The sequence below is a fragment of the Alternaria viburni genome, assembly GCF_023758015.1.
Source record: "Alternaria viburni strain BMP 2772 chromosome Unknown scaffold_3, whole genome shotgun sequence".
Classification (NCBI taxonomy): Eukaryota; Fungi; Ascomycota; class Dothideomycetes; order Pleosporales; family Pleosporaceae; genus Alternaria; species Alternaria viburni.
Genome location: NW_026055772.1, coordinates 431458 through 456207, shown reverse-complemented (window position 1 = coordinate 456207; position 24750 = coordinate 431458). Strand labels below are relative to the sequence as shown.

Sequence of the window (24750 nt, the reverse complement as noted above, 5' to 3'; positions counted from 1 at the left end):
GCTGTAGAGGAAAACGGAGGTTTAGACTATTCGGAAAAGCCTCATTGGTTACCTATTTCTACTGGAAAAGGCTCTCGAGGTGGCGTCGCACCATTCTCGATTCTTTGTCTTCGTTCTCTACTCGATATCCCGGACCTTCCCGGCAACCAGGATTCCACCATGCATCTTCCCAGAGATCTATAGCATGCTGCCAAATGATCTTGAGGCGCTGTCCCTGAGACGATGCGCTCTTGCTAAAGTCATCCAAATAGCCCCTGTCGAACTTAACCTGAGATGCCTTACAAACTCTCGGACCTCGCAAGATCTCGGTGTCTTGTCCATCTTGTGCAGGCTTCGGACGCCCAAGCTTAATCTTGAAGCTGTTGTACTTGAAGTTCAAGCCCGCAGTCTCCGAGTAAAGTTGCCTGTTCGCATACTTGAGCATGTTGAACTCAACGTAGCGCTTGACAGGAGACGGTGTTTCGAGTGCACCGAGATTTTCCGAGTGCCGCACAACCTGCCGGGGTGCTTCCGGCGAGTGAAAATAGAGCGGAGTTGGTGAAGAGAGCGCGAGCTCGTATATTTCTGGAACATCATAGTTAGCGCATGACCAGTGCATCGATCATCGTCGAAGTGGCAATGATAAATGACTCCAGAGCTCTGACTTACTGTTTCGTAATTCACCGGGGAGTTTGAGCAGGGGCGATTCCGTGGACATGTTGTTAAGTTCGTCTGCTTGTCTGCTTGTACCGTACTTCTGCTGGGTAAACTAGAGTAACGTCTTCGAGTCGAAATTAAGTACCAGACGCAGACTTCTGTAAAACATGGGTGGGTTTAGATTCTGCTCGGAGAGGAGAGGAGCACTCGGGGGGTGGGAGTAGGATGCTTTAAAGGGACGAGCCACTAGGTACTCCAGGTGAAAAAGGTCACTGCATTCAACTCATTCGCGATACGATCGAGTGAGTACTCTCTCGTAAATTGAAACGCTCTGGATCGCGCTTTGCCTCTGTTGAAGTGGTTAGCCTCACGTTGACAACACTGTTGGGCCGGATCGTATCGATCGCGAGTTTCACTCACGAGCGTTCACTATTTGTAACCCTCTACTACATATACAAGGGCTTCCTCCCTTCTACATAACAACCACATCACAACTCTTCTTGATCTACAAATACTCACGAATCCACCAATCACTCAACCCCTACCAACGTAATCTGCTCCCCAAATCTTCTACCAACGCGGAAAGCATGCCAATTAGGTCGAACATGTTTTCAGATTTCATCTGGTCGTTTATGTCGAAACCGGAAGCTGTAAAACCAGCGACCAAGAGCCGCCTCTTCCTTCTTCCTCCCGAGCTCCGGAACGTTATCTACGAATACGTCCTAACCACACCAGACGCAACGCTAAAGTACACGACAAACGACACCTCCGGCCACAAACATCTCAATCAGCTACAGTATGTCAACAAACAGCTACACCAGGAGTGCGCACACCTTGAGTTGAAGTTCAATACTACCATCACGATCTCTACCCGGGCCGAAGGCAAGACCACTGCCACCGAACAATTCTTTGCGCTTCTCGCATCTCTTCCAGAAGAGAAACACAAATGGCTCCGAAATGTGGCTCTGCAAAATACCGACGCTGATGTGAACGAGTACTTGACGCAAAGGAATAATCCAGGCAAAAAGGTCCTCAAACAGATCGACAACCAAGCCAACATGTGTCGACTAGCGAAACTGTGCAGACAGATGCCATATATTACCGTGGAACACAAATGGTCAATGTTCAGCGCCAAAGTGCTGAAGACAGCCTCTAATGGACCTGTCGATCCTCTCATGGTAATCGCACTTGGGGTTGCCTTATCAGAGCATCTCTTAGGTGACTCAAGGACCGAACTCTGGCCTATGGAACCGAACACCAGACCAGTCATAGAAAAAGGGTTGGAGATCGTGAGAGGGTGGAACAAATTTGATATAAAGGGCGGGACGTCGCAACCATTACATGAGAGTTTACGGGCGGATAATTTGCACTTCTTCCCCATGGAAGATATCCTAGAATCGGAGGAAGTCTCCGTACGCACAGGAACTCACTTCAACGATAAAGGGGAGGATCTTGCGCCGATATGGAGAGCGGCGATAAGGAAGTGGGTAGCGGAGGGACTATAAGGGAACTTTTCATCAGATCATGTCTACTCTAAACAACCCGCGAGAAGATGCGGATCGATGAGCAATTATAAGCATTCATGTACCTCGTTCATGTAATTCGCATCGGTGATGCCGTCCTTTGCAGGTGACCAATGTAAACTCGCGATGAGTGTGTCTTCATAGCTGTTGATGTAGCCTCCACAGGGTCTTGTTTTGTAGTAATATTTGACTTATTCGCATGCGTAGAAGGTTAGGCGACTTGTATATGATTCGTCGTTCACAATTCTTCTTTGTTTCATCGGCACCTGTGATGTTTGTCGTGTGAAAGCGAATGAAAGAGGTGAACGAGATGAAAGCAGCCGCGGCCAGCGCACGGGCCCGCAGTTGCCTCGGTGACATCACAAACAAGCTGCGCAGACTTTCCCAAGTCTGCCTATCGCCCATCACAGCGACCACACGAGCCAACCCACGCCTGTCTCACGTCCGCCCTACAACTGTCTCAGTCGCCGGCCCCGCTCAACCGTAAACTTAATTCCGCGACAAAAAAGGACCCCACCACATCGACATGGCTGACGCGCGCGGAGAGTACTGGTACTATGAAGATGGCGTCGACCCCAGCAAGATAACAGTCCCGGAGCTGAGGAGCATCTTGCTGAGACATGGCGTCACATATCCGTCCTCGGCAAAGAAGCCCGCTCTGGTTGGCATGTTCGTCGACCTGGTCCTCCCTCAGAAGTCCAAAGTCCAGCGGATGCAGGCACACACGAAGCGATCGACGCGGGGCATCGTAGACGTCCCCTCCAGTTCAGCCAGTACGGTCGAGACAGACGACGCCGAGGACGAAACACTCATAGCACCTACGCCTGCGAAGACACGACGCACAACCCGCCGAACCACCCGCGAGCCAACAGAGGAGGCAGAGGTGCCGGCACCACGCGCCAAGACACCCGCGCGCGCTGTCCCTGCCAAACACAGCAGAGCGTTTGAGCCCGAGGTGGATGAGAGGCCTGCAGCTAGGCGTACACGCAAGAGTGTCACTCCTGCACCCAAAGAGCCCACGCCTGAGCCTGAAGCATGGCATCGCAACGACGCTGCCAGCCCCTTCACCCAGGAAAACCCGTTCCAAAGCGGAAGCTCTCCTGCAGTACCAGATACCATATCGCGCGACCGGCGTAGGAGAACTACTGGATTTGGTCAGCAGGAGCGGCGCAAGAGCGATGCGCACCGCCGGAGGACCGTCCAACCCAAGGCTGAACAACTAGACGAGGGCATCATGGTACCTACACGTGGAACGTTTGATGTGGCGGACCCACGTACACAGCATCAGGAAGACGATCTTGCAGATGCCGGCGAGGAGTTCACTCCAGAGGAGCAACTTGAACTAGTGCGCGAGCGTGCAAAGGCTGGCGAAGTCGACATTCTGCCTCCACGCAGACGGAGGCAAAAGGGCAAAGCCACTGGTACGATCAAAGCAATGGCCGGAACTCTACTCCTCACAGCATCAGCCGCTTTCGCTGGCGTCTGGCGACAGGAAAAGATCGATGTTGGCTTTTGTGGCATCGGACGAGATGCTACTGGACTTGGTGGTATGGAGCTACCGAGCTGGGCAGACCAGCTCCTCCCGCAGTGTGAGCCCTGCCCACCACACGCGCAGTGTTTCCGCGGGTTGACTCTGAGGTGCGATCCCGATTTCATTATGAAGGACCATCCGCTGTCACTCGGTGGCCTTGTTCCTCTCCCTCCGACGTGTGAGCCAGACAGCGAGAAGACGCGGAAGGTGAATGGTATCGCGAACAAGGCAGTGGAGATTCTGCGACAGCGCAAGGCCCAGTATGAGTGTGGGGAACCAGATGCGGCAGGGAATCCAGTGGAAAGCCCTGAAGTTAGCGAAGGAGATCTGAAGCAGCAGATGGCTTCTCAAAAGAGCAAGAGCTTGACAGACCAGGAGTTCAGTGAGCTGTTCGACAGAGCCTTTCCTGAATTGACTATGCGAGAGGAGATAGTCGAAAGCACCGATGGGTAAGTACTTCCTTTCCAGTTCTCCAACCACTTGTGCAACATATCTGACGTGGAATTGTACTAATCAGTTACTCTTCCTTGGAAACAGAACAACAGGCGGACGACGTCTCGCATCCACCTCCCTCGCCAAGCTCTCCCTCTCCTGCAGCGTCCGAAGATCCCTCCGAGAATCTTTTGAACGACATCTTCTCCAAATTGTAACGATGCTCATTCTGATTGCCACTGGATCGTACGGAAAGTACGCATACACCAGTAACCGAGCAATGGAAGTTCGCGCGAAGCAACTCGCAAGCGACGCATACGATAGACTCCAGGACCAGGCCGCGTTGAGCTACTATGACCCTGGCGCGGAGAAGGGTATCAGTATGACACAACTGCGAGATGACGTCTTGAGGACTGAGTTCAACGCATCTCGCCGACAGAAGCTATGGACAAGGGTGCAGGCGAAGGTCGAAAAGAACAGCAACATCCGTGCAGGTGTCCGAGCCACAGCGAGTGGTGACGTTGCTCGCATGTGGGAATGGGTCGGCCCTGTGAAGCGCATCGACGACGGACGGAGCCCTGAGAAGCGCGAGAGTGGCAGGTTCAGTCTCGGCATGGGTAGCAGCCCACTGTCCGCATCCAAGGATACGAAGGAGGTCCAGAAGTGGGAGGAGGGACATCCGATTTACTAGTCGTTACGCTCGCAGCTTTCATTTGTTTCCCATCGCGGGTTTATGGGTCAAGGATGATATATGATTAGGGATCTGCACTTTATTTGGCACGCATGATACCACAATTCAATTCTTACTTCGACTGCACTTCATCGTTTCAACACACTCAATGACTAGTGAATATGTTTGGGGATGGTCTGGTGCGTGCCCTCGACATCTTGGCTGTGGCTGGTGAGTGGCGCGGATGTCGGCTTACTAACCTAGCCGAAGCCCACACAACGCTAGCAATATCGGCCCAGCGCGACCACAACACCTCCAGCAACACCGCCAACTTTTCGCTCATACTAACCACAGAGCAAAATCCGTCAAAATGGTGAGTGACATTCTTGTTGCCAGAGACATTGCGAAAGACCACGACCGGTGCGACGAGCGAACGAATCCACGAATCTTCGATGACGATGGCGAGGCGAATTCTCCGACCCCGCGACATTCGACACGATGATACCCCATTAGAAGACCGAGATGTGGCGGAAGACACTTGATGCTGAGAGGGGTGGGATTGTACAACGTCTCTTACAGAGGGCTGCTGGTGCGAAGGGACATGTGAGGACCTTGGCGTTGAAGAGGCGGCGACTCAACACGTACTCCATCACGGGCCCTTGGTATCGCGCCGCATCTGAACCCAGCTGTCGGGCGCAGTGTAGATGCTGGCATTTGATGGTGGCAACATCTCACCAGGATGATCTCAATCGCGACCTCCGCATCACCGCACATCCCTCGCCATCGCTTACGTCGGTCGCTCGCTTCGCATTCGTCGCCAGTACAGGAAATTGGGAATTTCAAAAGCATTGAGCCTGAATGCTGACTGTGACTTCCCAGGTCAACGTTCCCAAGACCCGCCGAACCTACTGCAAGGGCAAGAAGTGCATGAAGCACACCCAGCACAAGGTCACCCGTTAGTGATCCGCGTCCACACACTCGCATACCCGTATACTGAGACTGTGTAGAATACAAGGCAGGAAAGGCCTCTCTGTTCGCGCAGGGTAAGCGTCGTTATGACCGCAAGCAATCCGGTTACGGAGGTCAGACCAAGCCCGTCTTCCACAAGGTACGATCGCACGCATTCGAGCTCAAAAGATGAGTACTAACACCATGCAGAAAGCGAAGACCACCAAGAAGGTCGTTCTCCGTCTAGAGTGCACACAGTGCAAGACCAAGGCACAGGTAGGCTCCGCTCACATTCTTCCACCTCGCAATCGCTAACATACTCGTAGCTCGCCCTCAAGCGATGCAAGCACTTCGAGCTCGGTGGTGACAAGAAGACCAAGGGTGCCGCTCTCGTCTTCTAAGCGTGTACCTTCTTTCTCTCTCTTTTGCTGGGCTCTCGGCGTAGTCTTCGGGCGGATGGAATGGACGGCTCTACCTTCGACTCAAGCAATGCATCAATCATCAGTGCGATAGGAATGAAGGCGTGTGAGGCGGAAGATCTGGCGACAAAAGGTCACCAGCCACGAATTTACGGACTGTAACCTACATATGCATCAAATGGAGCTCGATTGAAGGGACCGCAAAACATTCCCACTTAACGCAGGTAGTGACAGCGTGATCGGTGCCAAGTGATGGCTTCTGGATGCAGCAGGTACAGCCGCGCGGATCGTTACTGACGGAGTCATTTCTAAGTAGTGGCTACCCCTCCACCCCACTAACGCGTCGCGCCCTATCTTGTCGATTGGCTTTGACGCTACTTCTCATGTGAGTCTCCATCATTCTTTGGATTGCCCTCACACAATGGCTGATACTAAGAAAAGTGTCCTCATTATTGGCGGCGGCGCAGTCGGTGCCATTGCAGCCGTCAACCTCGAAGTCGGCGGTCTCGCAACGGTGACCGTGGTGCTGCGATCCAACTACAACGTCGTCAAAGACCAAGGATACACAATCGAGAGCTGCGATCATGGAAAATTGGACGAATGGAGACCTAGCGTTGGTACGTTGTAAACCTTATGAGCGATCCACCTGCCGATCCGCACCCAAAAAGCTAACACACCCAAGTCCGCAACACCATCCCCAACCTTACCGAAGAAGACCTCCCACCATACGACTACGTCGTACTCTGCACCAAAAACATCCCCGATGTCTCCCCCACCGCCGTCGACCTAATCACGCCGGCCCTGCCCAAGAACAGCAACAAAACCACTCTAATCCTCCTGCAAAATGGCCTCAACATCGAAAAGCCATTCTTGCGCCCGCATCCCAACATCCCCATTCTCTCCGCTATCTCCATGATCGGCAGCGCGGAACCCTCACCGGGCCACATCGTCCAAGACGAAGGCGACAGGCTTCTCATCGGCGCGTTTCCCACTTCGAACATCAACCCTGCTGTACCGGAACGTCGGGCGGAGGAGTTCGTGGAGTTGTATGGGAAAGGAGGGAAGACGAATTGTCAGTACTCGCCTAATGTTTTGCATGATAGGTGGAAGAAGCTGGTGTTCAATGCTTGTCTGAACCCCATCTGCGCGATTACGGGACTGGATGATGGGCGGCTAAGACTTGCTGATGGGGCGTTGGATGGCCTTGTTAGACCGGCTATGCGCGAGATTGTTGCGGCTGCGAAGGCGGTTTGTGGTGTTGAGTTGGCGGAGGATGTGGTTGAGGCGACCATTCATCTTGATCCGTTGGAGAGCTATTTGAAGCCGAGTATGCAGCAGGATGTGGAGAAGGTGAGTCTAGTTCCTGACTCCGGTGGTTCACGTGGGAAGAACGAGGTGCTAACGTTGATAGGGCAACTTTATCGAGTTTGAGAATCTGCTGGGCGAGCCGTTGAGAGCGGGAAAAGATGCTGGTGTTGCTATGCCGACGTTGGAGGTGCTATATCAGCTTGCGAGGGCGATTCAATGGCGGATGAAAGAGACTAGAGGACTTGTCGAGGTGCCGAAGAAGAAGTAGCGCGGTTAAGCTGGAATGGCAGCTCTTGGTGTTGTTCATGGTGTTATCAGCTCCACATGTACTATCAAGTACGGATTGGTAGAGTACTAGAGATTATGACACGAACTTGGAATGACCATCGAAGATGTGTAGTATTTCTTCGAAGCTTTTCAGCCTGTTGCTAGCATGCTGTCTAAGACAAAGAGAAAGCTCCAATCAACCTCACCTGAACGACCACCAGTACCGTGACCGTTTCTTGATGCGGACACCGAGGCCAGGCATCGTCATCGGGGTATCTGGCCCATCAGAAGGCCACCTCATACCAGAAAAAAACTGAACAGGCCTAGAGCCTACATCGACGCCAGGTCACCTATCTTGTAGGTTTTCATGTTGATGTAGGCTGCAGACCCGTTCGGTTTTTTTCTTGATTGACGTGAGGCCGAGAACGTAACCAGGCCTTGTCGCCTAGATTCGATCCCCTCTGGTTCACTCTCTAGATACCATGCTCCATCCACTCTCGCAAGTACTTATTGCCAATCCACTGCTCTGCCTCTAGAATAACCTCGCCATCTTCCGCAACTCTGTGATTCGCCTTGATGACGGGTACTGTGAAGTTCGCAGGTAAGGTGGGGAAGTACCTTAAGTTCTCAGCCTGTAGTTGCGCTAAGTGTACTTTTGGGCCTTTACATGGCTCTCTCCATTTCTTTCCAGATTCTTTCAACATAGTATGTTCGGATTCGTCGAAAATAAGGTATTTGGTGGTTTCGCCACGGTATGCATAGTAAATGGATAGAGCCGCCATAAAGAAGAAGACAACGTCGTAGTGCCGGCGGTTGGTGTATGCCCAGAAAGGGTTATAACACTTGACTCTCATAGTGGGGATGTCGTTGCAGAGTCGGGCGAGGCGTGCGACAGCCTCCGCGCTCTCACTATCGAAGCACTTTGGATCATACTTGTCGCATGTGATGCTGATGGTCTTAATCCAGGACCTTTTGGCAATAGATATCGACGACACCCAGGCAGTAAGCATGTCGGACGGAGACTCATGTCCCGAACTCTCAGACAATGTGACGTCGTTGAACTTGAGCTCCAAACCAGCAGTCTCTGCATACAACTGCTTGTTAACATACTTGAGCTGGTTGTATTCGACAAGCTTCTCGTCATCCCCCTGCTGGAAAGGTGCCTCGCGATGGTAGAGGTACGGCTTGTCTTCACCATCCTTAGGCATGCGGTAATGCAGCGGCTCTGAGTGGGTGAGAGCAAGTTGGTAGATCGTGTTGCGGAGCTCGGCCGGTAAGTCCAGAAGAAACGAGGTGTTGGCCATCGTGATGCGATAGTGGTTGAGACTTGTTTTCGGGAGATGAGGAAATTCAGTCGGGTTGGGGCTGTAATTGACACAAGAAATTGTGCTTGAGACCCTCGGTTGACTAGTGGCCGGTTGTCGTTCCAAGGTTCGCTCTGCGCCGCCTAAACTGGAAGGGGGTGCTTCCCTTCACCTACACTCCAGCAATACAGCAATACAGCTCGTCTCTCACCCAACAGGCCCGCACTCTTCGGGTGAATGCGTCATTACCTCCATGTTCCCCTACACGCCATTCACTTCTTGCACTCACTGGGGCTGACTTCGACTACATCTCCTTCACTTTGGGTTCAGTCCCGAAACCAAATCGTGTCATCTACTCGACCAGACTATGGCCAACATACCGGCTTATAACGCAGAGCTCATGTATGGGTACGTCGGTGTCGTGATCAGCAAGCTAACTTCGCTAACTTCTGTAACATCACGTGCAAACTCAAAACCCAACTACACCTGGGCAGGGCTGCGTAAAGCGTGTCGTACGATTCCAAGATATGTAAAAGTGGTTAGAGTCCACAGCAGGTTTAGGGCTGAGTTGGTGTTGCGATATGTCGGCGAAATTCTTCAGCAGCCGGGGTGGAAAGATCCATATTGACGAGACGAGGCATTTCCACTCATCTCGATCAGGATGGGTTCGGCATGGCTATTCGATCGGAGAAGGCGACGCTGGTGGAAGCGTGACCATCCGAAGCAAGGCCGGAGGAGTTGGCGATTGGACAGTCATGGGTTCGCGCCGTGGGAGTGGAGGGGAGTTCCTGAAAGCAGAGCGGGCCATGGCCCTGCCGCTGCAAGGGCATGAAGATCTTTTATCGTAAAACCGGTAGAGGCGGAAGATCTTGGGCGCTGACAACGTCGCCATTGCAGGGTAAACCAGGTTTTAGTGGGCTGAGGAGCGGAACCGAGGTGGCGGTGCAGTTCGGCTCATGTCATGCTTGGCGAATGACGAGTGACGACGCTGTGAACCAACTGGGCTGCTGGCCACGACTGGCAAGAGTCAAGAATCTTCTTAACCTTCGCACGTGAACCACCCTACCCATCACCTGTCGCTCCTGTGACTCCTCCCTACGCCTCGCGCACCTCACCTGGCCACCGACCCAACAACAACCATTCTTGAGCGCTTTCGAGCGCGCGCGCCTAGGCTTGGAATCCACTCAGCCACGCTTTGCTGCTTAGTATCACGACCAGATCAGCACTTTTCAGCCGCCAAATCAGCCCACCGACAACAGATAGCTTGATAACCTCAGGCATCAGCGCTTCCCCAAGCCTGACTCTATGCACACAAACGCGCCTCACCAGGCTGAACATCAACAACACCTCGGCACAGCCAGCGCATACCGTATACCGAAAATGGCGCTCAACGGAGTGCGCCGGAAAGACACGACCAAGGGGCCGCCGCTGCGCGTTCTGTCGTTAGGTATGTTTGTGACATGATGTAAGGCCTCAGTATGGCAGGTGCTAACCCATGTGACAGACGGCGGCGGTGTGCGGGGGTACTCCATGCTCATCATCCTCCAGGAATTGATGCACCGGACTTTTGTCGAAACCGAAGGCAGAGCCCCAAAACGGCACGAAGTACCCAAGCCATGCGAACACTTCGATCTCATTGTCGGCACCGGCACGGGAGGCTTGATCGCTATCATGCTCGGGCGGCTGAGAATGGACGTTGAGACCTGCAAGGACGTCTACGTGCGCATGACGAGGAGAGTCTTCGAGACCGACAAGACATTTGCCGGCATACCGTATCGATCGACATTGTTCAAGGCGTCGAAGCTGGAGGAGGCCATCATGCAATGCGTGCGCGAACACACAATCTACGACGACGAGGGTAACGACAATCACAACGGGCAGGATGCACCGCCCATGACCCCCGGGAGTGCAATATCGGGCCGCATGCAAAGAAGCGCTAGTAATGCCAGCAACTACAGCCAGATTGGCATGACTCCCGTGAATATGCGCATAGCCGCCATGAAGTGGGGGAACCCTCACGCCCAGCTATACGACAACAGAGAAGAGCGCACTAAGACGTGAGTAGGACGCATGTCGTTGATATGCCAATGCGCTAACTCTCTGCAGTGCCATCACAGCTGTCTACAAGGGCACCAAGAAGTCTGGCAACGGCCAGGTTCTCCTCCGCTCCTACGATTCCCGTAAAGAACCTCCAATCGAACCAAACGCCACGATATGGCAAGCCGGCCGAGCAACGTGCGCGACCGCCCTAGCATTCAAGCCAATCCAGATCGGCCAATCCGTCTTCCTCGATGAAGGCTCCGGCAAATACAACCCAGCTCCTATGGCTCTCGACGAAGCTGTTTGCAACGAATGGCCTGGGCGCGAAGTTGGCGTTTTCATAAGCATAGGCACCGGGAAGCGGCCAGAAGGCACAAACGCACAACAGCATCTGTGGTGGGAAGGCTTCGTTTCCGGCGGCATGGGCGACTTTGCAGAGGCGAGACGGAAATTGATCCAGAAGATTGAAGATTGCGAACGGACACACAAGGAGATGAAGGATCACCTTGCGAAAAGACAAGTCAACCCCGAGAACTACTACCGTTTGAACGTCAACGTCGGCGTGGGAGAATTTGGAATGAATGAGTGGAATGCGCTCGCGGAAATCAGCACGAATACACGCATGTACCTAGCGGACAAGGGAGTACAAGGCATGACGCTTGACTCGGCTGCCAAGATTGCAAGGATACACTTCGCAAAGGTGCGATGGGAGCGCGCAGCCAAGGGAGAGTCGCCATTCTCGCCAGGCGCTCAAGCACCGAACAAGCCTCTTCCCACAGTCCCGGATCCAGCGCCCATGGCAGTCGAACTACCAGCCGAGGAGCTCGCGCCAGAATACTACACAAACATACATCCCGCCTTTCGCCCTCCGCCAGAACCGCGCCGGCCATCAGACAACGACAAGTTCCTGGTTGTGTCATCAGACGAATATCCGCAATCAGCGGCGAGTACAGATGGATTCAGCGACTTTCATCCCCGGCATTCAGGTGAACTAGTGTCGCCAGGACGTCGCTCGGATGAGCAATTCTCGGCGGGGCGTCCAGTCTCCTGGATGAGCTCTGCGCCTAGCTGGGATGATCGTATGTCCAACGCTCCACCTAGACCACCTAAGACACCTTTGCAGGATGGACTTCACCCACCGCCTCTATCTGGTGCGCGCACATCACCCCCCTCTGGCTCTCACTTCGCAAGACCCCCTCCAGGTGCACCACTACCGTACCCGGATACAGACGGCCCGCCACCCATTGTCAATAAGGCGACGAAGCCGGATTATACACGGTAATCGAGTGCGAGGTCCATCTTCTTTTTGCATATATGCTTGAATGGTGTGTGGAGTCTTGCATGGCCTATCTCTACGAAGGAGCGCCCATATCACGATGTTTCACGGCTGATAGTTTGTTGAGAGAATAGTTTAGATACCCATCGAAGTTTTCTTTGTTTCGCTCAATGTCATGAACTTTTTGCATAAATCATCGTCTTTCCATGTCGCTTCTCATGTCTCGCAATGCTCAAAAGAATTGGAGCTGCCCATATGTGCTGATCAGAATACATGCATGACCGAATCGCTTCGCTGCATCAACGTCGCCAAGATGTCAATGACTGAAGCTCGCAAGGATCAACCGACCGTCCACTCAGATGTCTTCCTCAAGATCCTCCTCCTTGGGCTCAGGCTTGACGGGTGTGACTTCCTCCTCCTCATCACCGACGACATCCTCAGAAACCTTCTTCTTGCGACCACGCTTGGCAGGAGTGGTTTCTCCTTCTCCATCAGCGGTATCGCCCTTGGCTTTGCGCTTACGCGGAGTGGGGGTCTTCTTTGGTGTATCCTCCTCAATGGGGTTGCCCGACATGAGAGCCTCCAACTCGTTCTTGAGGGTATCCTTGAGTCGACCCATCATGCGTTGACAGGCGATGACGGAACGGCCAGCAGGGCGGGGCGTGTTCTGTTTGTTGTGTTAGTTTGAAGAGATGAGAAGGGGATGTTCTCAATGGGGGTTACGCACGTTGTAATCGAACGTAATGTTGGATTTCTCGATGAGGGCGAAGAGGTAGGTGAGCTATGATTACTTGTCAGCGTGTACTGTGTGTATGAAGAGTAAGAGGGGACTTACGCGCTCCTTGTCTGTCCAGGCAGTGAGGGCCTTGCCGCTGTTGGCGCCTGACATAATGAGTAAGTTGGTGGACGGTGCTGGGTTGTATTTAAGTGTGTTGATGGTGTCGTGCTGTGAAGTAGACAGAAGATGGTATGAAGTACGAGGCAGTAGAAAGGAAGAAGCTGGGAGGTGGCAGAGTGGTTTATGTGTGGAGGTCGCGCTGTTGTGACGGTGAGGATGAGCTTGGCACTGGCAGCTACCAGGTGAAGGTGAGTTCTGGCACACGTGGGTCATTTGGGATTGAGAGATTGCAATACTCTGGGAAGTGAGGGATTTAATCTGGTAAAACGTGTCAATAAGGTGCGTGATTTTGATACTGGTCTGATTTGATGAGTGTGCCTTGGTGCATGTGCCATATGGAAACTGACGATGTAGCTAAGCAAGACTATCAGACTGCCCAATGCATGTCGTGAACCTATTCAGAATGCCAGACGATGGTGTGCGTAACAGAACGCTCAAGTCGATTGCCTCTCGCCCATGCCCTCAATGCCATAGTGATCGCCGTGGACGTTCAGATGTCTTCAGCCTCCTTGAGAATGTCGTCGTCATCATCGTCCTTGACCTCCTCCTTGACAGCCTCATCCTCCAGGTCCTCCTCAACCTCAGGAGTAGGCTCCTTCTTCTTCTTCGGACGGCCGCGACCTTTCTTGGGAGTGACTTCGGCGTCACCACCGTCTTCGTCAGTCTTGGCCTTCCGCTTGCGTGGTGTTGCCGCCTTCTTGGGTGTGACCTCGGACACAGGTACTCCCGCCTCCATGGCCTCCCACTCCGGCTTGAGAACGTTTTTGAGGGCGTTGATCTTCTGCTTGAAACCGCTGGCGTTGCGACCGGCCGGGTAACAGCCCTCCTACGTCACGTTAGCGGGGAGTACTTTGTGCATTACAGAATCAAGAATGGGACTTACGTTGTAGTTGAAGACAGAGCCGTTCTTGTTGACGAGGTAGAGCAGGCTGGAGAGCTAGTCAAGGTCAGCATCGCGCGATCGACACAGTGCAGCTGCCATTAGGTACTCACCAAGTCACGGTCACTCCATCCGGTACCAGTGGCCTTCTTGGTATCCGACATGATGCGTTTGTCGTTTGTGTTGTTTATGTTTACTGGATGGTTCGTAGTGCGGAGGAGTGTGAAAGAGAAGATGAGCTGAGGGAGGTGGAAGTTAGAGGAGAGTCGGCTCAGAATGATGTTTATATTGGAGGTGAGAGGACCGCCAAGCGTCCAGATTGACCAGAACTTGAGCTCACCGTGACTTGGTAAAGATCAAACGCGGCACGTGGTGCATGGTGCGATGTGCATCATACGTGGTGAAGGTGAGTCAGTTGCTCACAGCAACGCGATAGCCGCCTTATGGATCGCGTATGCTGTGCCGATTCGACTCGATGGTTCTCAAACAAGGAAAACCTTCAAAACATACATTGTTCAAGCTGTCACGATGCACTCCATAAGTATGCGACATGCTGCACTGATTACCTACCCTACTTTGATGAGCACCCGGCGTTTGAGAGGCGATAGCAAGGATCTGTCTCGATGAAAACCGTTAAATATTGCAGATGCATTTACATGTTCTGAGAGTAAAGTAGCTGCCACGAATAGCTCTCAAGATATTTTGCCAACTTCTTACTATTATGTATCCTCCTTGCTACGCTTTGGCCAAGGCGATTTCGAGACACCGTATTATTCGTGCTAACGGCCTGATAGATAGGTTTTCCCATGGCCAGGTGTAGATTGAAAGACGAAGTTGGAGTGAAACTGACAAAGTGACCAACGAAGATGCAGCCTAGGATAGCAGAATGTACAGTACATATCTGGACAGTGTATAAGAAGCCACACCCAAGCGAGCTTTCCACGGTCGCAAAGAAATGTTTGCAAGTGCCAAATCGTCTGTAAAAGTCGTGTCCATCCACAATGTCTTTTCAAATGGTGCTTGGTATGGAACTTCCTGTCTCGACATCAATTTTTACGTCCAAGCACTCATACCATACACAACGTCAAGGCTGCGATATCAGATCGTATCATATCCAATAACATTGTGATGACCTGTTAAAAGACGAGGTATCGCCCTGGTCGAAAGCCAAAAAACACCCCATACCCAAAACAGGCAGTCAAACACGGCCACACACTAGCAGCTGCCAGCCACCTCAACCACCAAGTCGTCCCGATTCGACCCGCTCCGACCATCTCGCATACGGCGATATGCGAACCATTGAATCAGTGCGTACCGGTGGATGTGGGTCCGGAGTAGAAGCGGGCCTTCCCGTGCGTCGATGAGCCACCGCATGCGGCACCGAGGCTGGCACGGGTCTGTGCCTACTATAGTTCGAGGGGTTTTGATAAGGGTTCGCGTGCTCTACGGGATTGGTCGGGTTGATAAGAGGAGATGTTCGAGGCGTGCGGATCGTCTTATCGTCTTACTGTATCTTTGTGAGATCAGACGGCGGATGAGGGGTCGGAGAGTGAGGGGGTCCGCGTCGGGGGGCTGTTGGGCGCTTTGGGTACTTTCAACAAATACTCTCCTTGAGAGTTATGCTCGCTATCCGGTGTGACACTAAGGTGAAGATAGAGACATTGATCTTGGCCGCTTGAGGTCACAGAAACGAAGTCAGGGAATTGCAAATATTGTCCATAACATATGTATTGTCATTCCAGTGCGCTCAGCTGCACCAGGTCGGAGGTATCTAGGTGTACTACAGGTCATCGTGAGAAGCGATTAAATGTAGTAGGGTATCGAAATCCGTCCAGCCATCCCACAGAAAAGGAAATTTTGTGACCCATTGCCCAGTCTAAATGATATCAAGACCGAAAGAAGAAAAAAGGTAAACCTAAGTGGCTAACCCTGACGCCAAAGAACATGTCGACGAAGTAGAAAGCTACAAGTGAGCAACACCGTTTGTGACCTCAGCGACACCGACGGTGGTGCCGTTCAACTTTTCACTTGCGTAAAGTTGTTGAGAGACCTTCTTGTCGAAGTACTTGGGCTCGGTGTATGGGTCGTACATGTTCTTCTTAATGTAGGCGTCGAGCTGCTCGTCGGTAAGACCACGGAGCTCGGTAGCGCGGTCAACACCGTTCTTCTGAGCTGCACGGATGACACCGCGGGTTACGATGACGGAGACTTCGCGGATGCGGCGGATGTCGGGGTACAACCAGCCATCGGCGCGCTCTTGCTTGTTCAATGAAGTCGACAGTGATTCCGCAGAAGCGTAGATCATGTCTTGGGTGACAGAGACGGCCTTGGAGATAATGGCACCAAGTCCGATACCAGGGAAAACATACATGTTGTTTCCTTGGCCAGGGGTGAGCATCTTTCCGTCGAACTCCATTGAGGGGAAGGGAGAGCCGGAAGCAAACAGGCAGCGTCCCTCAGTGGCGACGACAGCCTCCTCGAAGGTGCACTCAGATTTGCTTGAAGGGTTGGAGAGAGGGAAGATGATGGGGTGGTTGTTGAGCTTGGCCATCTTCTCAAGGATGTCCTTGGTGAAGGCACCGCCGATGGTCGACAGACCCATCAGGATAGTGGGCTGTACGTAATCGATAAGGCGGCTGAGCGACTGGTATTGGCGGCCGTTGTTGTCGTCACGAGCAAAGAAGACCTTGTGCTCGGCCAGCTTGTCACCACGGTCCAGGGTAACGAGACCGTTTGAGTCGACGAACCAGAACTTGCGCTTGGCCTCGTCCTCTGTCAAGCCCTCCTTGATGAAGTACTCAACGATCTGCTTGGCAACACCAACACCGGCACTGCCAGCGCCGAGGAAGATAGCCTTGTGGTCCTTGGCGGGAACACCAGAAGCCTTGACGGCGTTGATGAATCCACCGACAATGACGGCACCAGTTCCCTGGACGTCGTCGTTGAACATGGCGTATTGGTCTTGGTAGCGTTCTAGGGCGGGGAAGGGGTTCTTGAAGTCCTCGAATTGGATGACGATGCTGTCACACGATCAGTTTCCTGAAAAGAATACGGATGTAAAATACATACCTGGGCCACTTGTCGGTAAGGGCAGCCATGAGCTCGTCAAGGAACTCCTTCTCCTGCTCAGGAGTAACCTTGGGCATGCGAGATCCCATGTAGAGGGGGTCGTCACGGAGAGCCTTGTTGCTGGTTCCGAGATCGAGAGTCAAGGGCAGGGTGCTGTCTGGCTTGATACCAGCGCAGGCGGTGTAAAGAGCGAGCTTTCCAACGGGAATACCCATGCCGTTCACACCAAGGTCACCAAGACCCAAGATGCGGGATCCGTCTGTGAGAACGGTGATGTCGACCTGGTGCGGCCAGTTGTCGAGGATCTTGCGGAGGTTGCCGCGGTCGCTCCAGGAGAGGTACATGCCCTCGGGTTGTGTCCAGATTTCGTGCCATCGTACGCAGGCCTCGCCGACGGTGGGGGTGTAGATAAGGGGAGTCAGTTCCTGGGTATGTTAATTCATTGCCCTAGAGATACTACTGAGTTCTCACATACCTTGATGTTCTCTCCGAGAAGACGGTAGAAAAGATGTGGGTTGGTAGCCTTGAGGTGAACGAGGTACTGGAACTTCTCAATGGGCGCCGTCTTCATGGCAAGGAGCCTGAGGCCTTGGTTGGGTCAGTAGTGATATTTGGATAGTCGGTGTTTGACATACATCGCTCGCTCTGGATGTCGTAGCTCTCGACGGCGGGGGGAGTGAGGCCGTATGTGCCCAGGGTCCTGCGGACGTCGGGTGTGTAGGACAGGTCGTAGTCACCGGAAGTGGTGCTCAGTTGGCGGGCCATGTTGGGGCGTGTGGCGGAGGGCATGTTGTCGTTTGCTATAGTGGCCATACAACGAACGAAGGAGGGTTTTTGGATTGAAGAACGGAGGCCTTGGGCGGGAGCCGTAACTTTTATAAGCGGTCTGAATCGCTGCATTGAAATGAGCTGAAACGACGCGTCGGCAATTGAAAAGGAATTAGGAAGACAGCCCGCCTGGGGCGCGGAGGATGGGGGGCTACATAACAAGCAGCCTATCGGAGGGGTCAAGGTTCCGCAACAGTCAGTCTGTGAGGAGATCCGTTCTCGCCGTCAAAGTGTGCCTGTAAAGGAAGCATGGACCAGCCCGTTGGTGACTTTTACGCGAGTCCCTTCCCCAAGTTTACTATCTTGCCGCGTGCACAACTGCAGCTTCAACACTACACTCAAAACAAATCATATCGCATTCTAGGACACTCTGTCACCATTCCAGAGTCTTCACAGTTTGTCTTCCAGAATTTTGCTCGAATCCTGAGGGATGCCGATGCTCGTCGTGTCACAGCCACAGCCACCGGGTAGCAGGGGTCATGACTGGACGTGCATACGAGTCGGGAGCAATCGGAACGCCCATATTTGCCTTGACGGAATGCCGTAGGATTCTTCCATGGGCTTCAATCTTCGTCCGCTCACCTTCTGTGCTATCTTGCTTTTGCCGGTACTCTGACCTAGCTGGAAAGTAGCCCGAACGGCTCTCACCCGCGCCCTCGTCTGTGGTATACCGCTGTTTTCTTTTGGTCAACGACAGCATGCCCGTAGCCCAATACCGCGCTCGTTGCGAGGTCAGGCATCGAGGCATTTTATTTCCGTAGTCAATGCGCAGCGCCGCGTTGCAACAGCGTGCTTATTATTAATCGCGTTGATCTTACGGGAAATGTCTCATGGCCATTCGCCACATGGTACCTTGAAGTGCTGTCGCGTTACTCAGGTCAAGCGGCCCCGATGGACATTAGCCACTAATAGCCAGAAGCCATCACCGTCTACTCCTTCGCGGGTCCGCACCGGCTCCATGAAAGCACACCGCGACCCGACGATTGCTAAGCACTACGAGCGGTGTGTCTTTGTACCGCAGACGGAGCCGCTGAGGGCAACTTTTTTTACGCACACGGTACACCCCTGACTGTTCGCTAACGGACCGTTGGTGCCATGCCAGGGGAAGCGCATGCAGCATCCGATTGCTTTCGGCCCATGTCTGCGACAAGAAGAATGGGCGCCTCGACGAGTAGTCGACTGTCTATATCCGTGATATCCGGATCGCATCTCAGTATCGGAAGTCCGATTCAATGCACGTTTGATCTCCTTTGCGATATGGACGAGGTCTCAGACCCTATACTTGCAGATGCGACAGTGGATCACCCGCGCGGTTGTGTGGGGAAAGCTTGATGGCTTGGGTAAGGTAGCCGCCCTAGGGCTCTGCGCCCAGTTCCTGCTCCTCCGAGAATTGGGGCACGCGACTCCACAGTCCACAGCACCACGGGATGTTACGGACAACTTTATTGCAATTACCCGCATCCGATATTCACATCCACATCCGCGGAGGCTGGCTGACGCAAGTATCAATTATCGACAAAGTGGCTAATTATCAATGGATTGCCTCCCTTGCAGCAAACCTGCGACTGTCATGCAGCTGTCAACCTTGGAAGTCTCACCGTCTCTTGACACCTGGAAAGCCATGGCGTGCGAGTCAGCATCGTACATACTAGATCTGATCCAGCACACGCATGAAGCCCTATGGTCGGAGCAAACTAGCATGGGTAGCAAACTACTAGTCTCTGACAGTCTCCGATCTCCTAATATTTCTTCCAGAAAACAGCCTTCGTCGCATCTTGGGAATTAGACAGCTGCCTGCCACCTACCTAGGCTTCTCGCGCTCCACAAATTCGATGGGAAGCCAAGGAATCTGCATACAATGGTATGCATCTAATCACTTGATCTACCTAATTATTACAATACTACTGGCTTCTTACACAGACTGTTTGGGATGGTCGTGTGTGCCAATCGCACGCGATGTCTAGTTGACAAATTTGGAAGGCTCTCGTGTTCTTGGCAACACAAAGCCCGCTGTAAAACGACAACACGATCAGTCTACATAAGGCATATGTCTAATGAAAACCTGATTCCAGAATCTGGGAGCCTGATTGAAGAACAATGAGGTCCATCTATCAGCTGGCCTTATAGCTGCTTGCTATGACGCGGCGACGCACGGAGACACTTCCGCGGGGCTGTGATGGACCTGTGGTAGCTGTGAGCCTGTTCACGATAGCCGTAGTATTCGAGCTGCTATCAAAGCGGCTAGGTCTTTCAGCCGGAGTACGCTCCATCATTCTGAACCGGCTTCCGACGACTGCTTTTCTGTACCTTTTTTCGACTACATTTCAGAGCTAGAGAGTGGCTTACCTCGGCATCGGTTTGCTTTTGACCCCCATTATACGAACGCAAGAAGACATTCAGGATAATCGCCGTGTTGGTAATCTACACGGTTGGGTGAAGTTTGCTCATATCGCAGAATATGGAACTCATCAAAGCCACGTGCTCAAGAGTGATGCGCGAACCATGGGTGCCATAGGTTGGGGAATGACACCCGCCCATGTAGCCTTGGCGCATATGTGGAGCCGCGGGATCGACGAACGGCATGACGTCGAGGCGCTAGCTTCCCTCGTCATCCTGATCAACGCGTCGTTTGGGAGCCTGGAACCTTGGTACAGCTTCAATGTAACCTCTGCCAGAGCTCTCTCCACTCTCTGTCAACCACAATTGCACTCCACTCCACTCGAAAGTGACACCAACTATCGCAATGTCACTCTCATCATGCTTCGGGTCGCGCAAACGCGACGACGACCAGCGTCCTTTGTTGCCTCAGGTACGTCCTCTCAACTGTCTGCAGCGCGACGCGTACTAACACCGAATGCTAGTATCGCGATGATACAACGCTCCAGCGTGAGGTGCACCAGAAGCTCCACTCGTACCAGATGCTGAGGGCGCTTTCCATGGGATTCATGCCATCGAATGAACAAGTCATCATCAACCTTCGCAGCTTGCTCTCTGCAGACGTCCTAAACCCAGAGAACCCAGATTTGAGCGACTCAGGACGCCTGCTTGTCAAGTTTACGAAACAATGGCTGCATCAGTTCATCGACACGATGAACCACAAGAACAGCGAAGACCAGATTCAAGACTTCCTTTGGTACCTCTCCAAGTCCAGGATTTCTGTTGACGTAGAGGATATCGCGAGGCGGACGACAAGGTCAAAGGCGAAGGCGGATGCTACTGCAGGTGCGTACTCCCAGATGCGTCTGTATCTCATTCACTAACACGGGAGCAGCATACCAGAGCCTCCAAACCGTCGGATCCCTCCTCCTTACCAATTCAGACTTCCGCATCTTCCTTTCTGATCTCCAAACCGTCGGACGCGAAGTCTTCAGAGACACCGCATTCACACTGTCGAACGTGTCCAAGAAGGCTGCGAAGAAGATTGAGCCCTCACAGGCAGAGTACAAGGCGCTTAAGGAGCCAGGCGCTGACGAGGGCCCTCCACCTTCAGCCGAGGATCTGGGTAACGATGTCGCCGAAGTAGCCCAGGTAGTTGGAAATGGTGTGGCCAAGGTTGCTAAGAGGGCAGACGTGAGTCTGGGACAAAAGCTACAGGGTGACGAGGGCGAATCTCTCATGTTCCGCCTGAAGAAGACGGTTACAAACCTGAGGCAGAAGAGGGACTACAACGACTCCGTCTCGGTGCTGGCACAGCTCCTGAAGCGCTACGCTTTGGTGTACTCTCGCACGGTTGAAGATGCCATGGGCACGCTCGAAACCGACATCGACACGAACCCAGCGATGGACAAGGCCGTCAAGAACTTCTGGACATTTATCAGCTCGTTCGGAGATAAGCAGGAATGGAAGAAGCTCGAGGACGCCTTCCACCAGGTCTTGGACCACTCTCGCAAGGACCCAGAATTTGAGGATCTGCTGACCGACGTTGGCAACTCCCTTCAGAAGCTGCTCACCGACCCCGACTTTTTCGATCACGTCGACGAGAAGTTCCAGGAACTCCGCAAGAAGGCCCAAGGTGTTGGAACTGAGTCTTCGCTCCGCCAGGATGTTGATGTGTTCTTTGGGCAAGCCCAGCGCACTTTCATGGCCGTGACGCAGGATGAAGACATTGCGAAGCTGATCAAGACGAGCACGAGGATCTGGGACATCCTATCACCCATGCATAACTACACCAACAGCGAATTGGTTCAGGACGCCATCAACGTCTTCGTTCCTCTCGGAATCCAGGCTATCCAGTACATTCCTATCCCCCGTCTGGAGGTCTCCACGCCCGAGATCGACATGCTCCTTGAGAACCTGATTATCGAGCCCGGAAAGACCGTCAACCACACCTCCTTCCTGCCTTTCCGGTTCAAGGTAGAAACATACAACGACTTCGAACTCCGCAAGGCCCGCTTCCGTGTGGCGTCAAAGGCTACTTCCAAGTTCACCATCAAGATTGACGGTCTCTCATTCCGTGCAGATGAAGTCGGCTTCCTTCTTCGCGCACACTCTGGTCTCCTCCGTCTTGCCGATGAGGGTATCGCATCTTTCCAGCTCGACGAGCGCGGTATCGACATCCATCTCGACGTCGAGGTCGGCAAGGAGAAGCTGGAACAGATCCTTACTCTCAAGGCTGTGCGCGTCCACATCCACAAGCTCACCTACAAGCTTCGCAAGTCCAAGTTCAGCATCCTCGGCTGGCTATTCAAACCGCTTCTCCGCCCCATCGTCCGCAAGGTCATGGAGAGGCAGATGGCCAAGGGTATCGCCGACGGTATCCATGCTGCCAACCGCGAGCTGATCTTCGCTCGCGAGAGGCTCCGAGCTACCAGGATTTCCGACCCAGACGACCTCAAGACCTTCGTCAAGGCTGTCATCACTCGTCTTACACCTGCCGACGATCCAGACGTCTACACGAGGGTCGGTGTCGACGCGCCGGGCAAGGGTGTCTTCGCCGGCAAGTACGCACCTGGTAGCGTGGTCAAGCTGTGGGAAGAAGAGGGTCGTCGTGCAGCGGAGCGCATCGATGACTGGGATGAGGGTGGCTGGAGGAACGACGTTTTCGACCTACACGCCATGACGATGTCTTAGGCGTTTTGTTGCTTCTCTCATGATCGGCACAATTTGCAAAGTGTACTCCCCTTTTCGGCATGGGTTTCATGGGTTCATGATCATCTCGAGGCCAAAATGTTTTCTTAGCGGTAAGGGCATGGTTTGCTTTCATGCGTGTATACGATATCCTAATGTATTACATGGTTCATTTGATAGTTTTGTTACAAAGGTGTCAAATCATAATATTGACTACAAGTCTGCTTTCAGGCAGACGTCTGATTCATGAACGCCCGCTCAAACAGCGTTATCATACAGTGCACCAAACTCTGACCGCGAGTTCGATTGTTTTTGAATGCTAGGGTGATCTTTCTCTCTAAGATGGGAAAAGCCTCTAGCCTGCCTACGTATCCCTCACAAATCAGGAATTCCAACCACTTCCATCTCAATTCGCCTAGAACGGAGGCAGGTAGAAGGGGTATCCGCCGTTCTTGATGCGGAAGACACTGAGCAGGAAGCTGTACATGCCGAAGAGAACACCAGTCCACAGGAAAACGGCGAACGACTGTGCACGCGGGTCTTTGATTCTGGGAACCTTGATGGCGAGAGAAATAGCAGCAAAAGCGAGGATGCCGTAGATGGCAGCAACAATCTGCGACTCGAGACCGTATTGGCTGCTGAAGCCTCCGGCGAAGTAGTTCATACCACCTTTGCCGTCACCAACAACATACGGTGTCTTCCTGATGTGGTTGAACATGTGGCCACTGGTGAAGAGAAGCACGGCGATGAGGCTGACGGCGGCCCAGAGGTTACGGTTCTGGAGGATGGGAATGATGTATGGCCAGGCGACTGAGATGGCCGTGATGCCTCCGAGGACGATGACGGTTGCGGAGATGTAGAAGACCCAGTCGATGGGGCGGGAGACGGAGGGCTTGGGCACGTCAGCGGGGAGCTGGCGCGCGATCCAGGCGTGGATCTGTTCGGCTTTCTGGGGGCCGGCGGTGAAGTCGAAGCGGACGGGTGCGGAGTCGACCTTTGCGTTTGCGCCGACGGTTGGGTGGAAGTAGAGGAGGACGGGTGCGGTTTGAAGCATCATCTATAAATTGTTAGCTTTAGGACATTGCAGTAGAGGGAGAGGGACATCTCACCGACTGGAAAGTGTTCTTTCCATCGACAAAGTCCAACGTGCCAAACACCAGTCTCGTCTTCCCATCTTTGTCACCTTTCATCCAGCTCTTGCCCAGCAAATCCCACTCTGGCTGAAAGTCCCTGCAGAGCATGCATCCGAACCTCGGCTCCAGCGCAGTCAAAAGCACAGCAACGCCATAATCTCTCGGAGACTTGGTCAATTGCGCATAACCGGCGTCGTCGAGCTTGAGCGGATGGCCAACGGAAAGCGACTTGGCGCGGGCGTCAGTGAAGCGGTCGCCGGTCGATTTCTTGGCAGCCAGAGCTGTAAAGGGCAGCAGCGAGGCAGTGAGGAGCTGTAACCACCGCATTGTGTCGTTTGGCGGGTGGAGAGTTGGTGTGCGGAGCTTTGGTGGGTTGGACTGGTGCTTGGGAACGTGGCCTCGAGCTCGGAGATGCGGCGTGCGTAATGCCAAGGCCGACACCTAGGCAGGGGTGCGCGACATGGGCGTTGGAGGTCAGCACTCCGGATTGTAAACCTCACAAGAACTGCTGGACTACTCAA

General features: G+C 53.2%; 12 protein-coding genes across 12 annotated transcripts; 6 read left to right on the top strand and 6 right to left on the bottom strand.

The window, feature by feature from the left end:
- Positions 1-58: 58 nt before the first annotated feature.
- J4E79_001788 (uncharacterized protein) lies at positions 59-697 on the bottom strand (the record flags this gene model as incomplete). Its single annotated transcript, XM_049350693.1, has 2 exons — positions 59-564; positions 649-697. 2 exons carry the CDS (start codon positions 695-697, stop codon positions 59-61), a joined length of 555 nt encoding a protein of 184 aa, XP_049214532.1.
- Positions 698-1241: 544 nt separating this feature from the next.
- J4E79_001787 (uncharacterized protein) lies at positions 1242-2141 on the top strand (the record flags this gene model as incomplete). The annotated part of the gene is made up of 1 exon (XM_049350692.1): positions 1242-2141. The coding sequence occupies one exon, from the start codon at positions 1242-1244 to the stop codon at positions 2139-2141; it is 900 nt and encodes a 299-aa protein (XP_049214531.1).
- A 544-nt stretch (positions 2142-2685) lies between these two features.
- On the top strand, positions 2686-4813 carry J4E79_001786 (uncharacterized protein; the record flags this gene model as incomplete). The annotated part of the gene is made up of 2 exons (XM_049350691.1): positions 2686-4139; positions 4228-4813. The coding sequence occupies 2 exons, from the start codon at positions 2686-2688 to the stop codon at positions 4811-4813; spliced, it is 2040 nt and encodes a 679-aa protein (XP_049214530.1).
- An 837-nt stretch (positions 4814-5650) lies between these two features.
- On the top strand, positions 5651-6141 carry RPL44 (40s ribosomal protein L44e; the record flags this gene model as incomplete). Its single annotated transcript, XM_049350690.1, has 4 exons — positions 5651-5747; positions 5800-5900; positions 5951-6016; positions 6067-6141. 4 exons carry the CDS (start codon positions 5651-5653, stop codon positions 6139-6141), a joined length of 339 nt encoding a protein of 112 aa, XP_049214529.1.
- A 439-nt stretch (positions 6142-6580) lies between these two features.
- Positions 6581-7735, top strand: J4E79_001784 (uncharacterized protein; the record flags this gene model as incomplete). The annotated part of the gene is made up of 3 exons (XM_049350689.1): positions 6581-6776; positions 6842-7509; positions 7571-7735. 3 exons carry the CDS (start codon positions 6581-6583, stop codon positions 7733-7735), a joined length of 1029 nt encoding a protein of 342 aa, XP_049214528.1.
- Positions 7736-8207: 472 nt separating this feature from the next.
- On the bottom strand, positions 8208-9038 carry J4E79_001783 (uncharacterized protein; the record flags this gene model as incomplete). Its single annotated transcript, XM_049350688.1, has 1 exon — positions 8208-9038. One exon carries the CDS (start codon positions 9036-9038, stop codon positions 8208-8210), a length of 831 nt encoding a protein of 276 aa, XP_049214527.1.
- A 1380-nt stretch (positions 9039-10418) lies between these two features.
- J4E79_001782 (uncharacterized protein) lies at positions 10419-12360 on the top strand (the record flags this gene model as incomplete). The annotated part of the gene is made up of 3 exons (XM_049350687.1): positions 10419-10485; positions 10543-11095; positions 11145-12360. The coding sequence occupies 3 exons, from the start codon at positions 10419-10421 to the stop codon at positions 12358-12360; spliced, it is 1836 nt and encodes a 611-aa protein (XP_049214526.1).
- A 349-nt stretch (positions 12361-12709) lies between these two features.
- Positions 12710-13243, bottom strand: J4E79_001781 (uncharacterized protein; the record flags this gene model as incomplete). Its single annotated transcript, XM_049350686.1, has 3 exons — positions 12710-13021; positions 13082-13135; positions 13190-13243. 3 exons carry the CDS (start codon positions 13241-13243, stop codon positions 12710-12712), a joined length of 420 nt encoding a protein of 139 aa, XP_049214525.1.
- Positions 13244-13742: 499 nt separating this feature from the next.
- J4E79_001780 (uncharacterized protein) lies at positions 13743-14296 on the bottom strand (the record flags this gene model as incomplete). Its single annotated transcript, XM_049350685.1, has 3 exons — positions 13743-14078; positions 14136-14189; positions 14246-14296. 3 exons carry the CDS (start codon positions 14294-14296, stop codon positions 13743-13745), a joined length of 441 nt encoding a protein of 146 aa, XP_049214524.1.
- A 1799-nt stretch (positions 14297-16095) lies between these two features.
- On the bottom strand, positions 16096-17966 carry J4E79_001779 (uncharacterized protein; the record flags this gene model as incomplete). The annotated part of the gene is made up of 4 exons (XM_049350684.1): positions 16096-17152; positions 17202-17626; positions 17677-17789; positions 17837-17966. 4 exons carry the CDS (start codon positions 17964-17966, stop codon positions 16096-16098), a joined length of 1725 nt encoding a protein of 574 aa, XP_049214523.1.
- Positions 17967-20772: 2806 nt separating this feature from the next.
- J4E79_001778 (uncharacterized protein) lies at positions 20773-23099 on the top strand (the record flags this gene model as incomplete). The annotated part of the gene is made up of 3 exons (XM_049350683.1): positions 20773-20838; positions 20891-21251; positions 21301-23099. 3 exons carry the CDS (start codon positions 20773-20775, stop codon positions 23097-23099), a joined length of 2226 nt encoding a protein of 741 aa, XP_049214522.1.
- Positions 23100-23511: 412 nt separating this feature from the next.
- J4E79_001777 (uncharacterized protein) lies at positions 23512-24556 on the bottom strand (the record flags this gene model as incomplete). Its single annotated transcript, XM_049350682.1, has 2 exons — positions 23512-24153; positions 24206-24556. The coding sequence occupies 2 exons, from the start codon at positions 24554-24556 to the stop codon at positions 23512-23514; spliced, it is 993 nt and encodes a 330-aa protein (XP_049214521.1).
- Between the last annotated feature and the right edge of the window lie 194 nt (positions 24557-24750).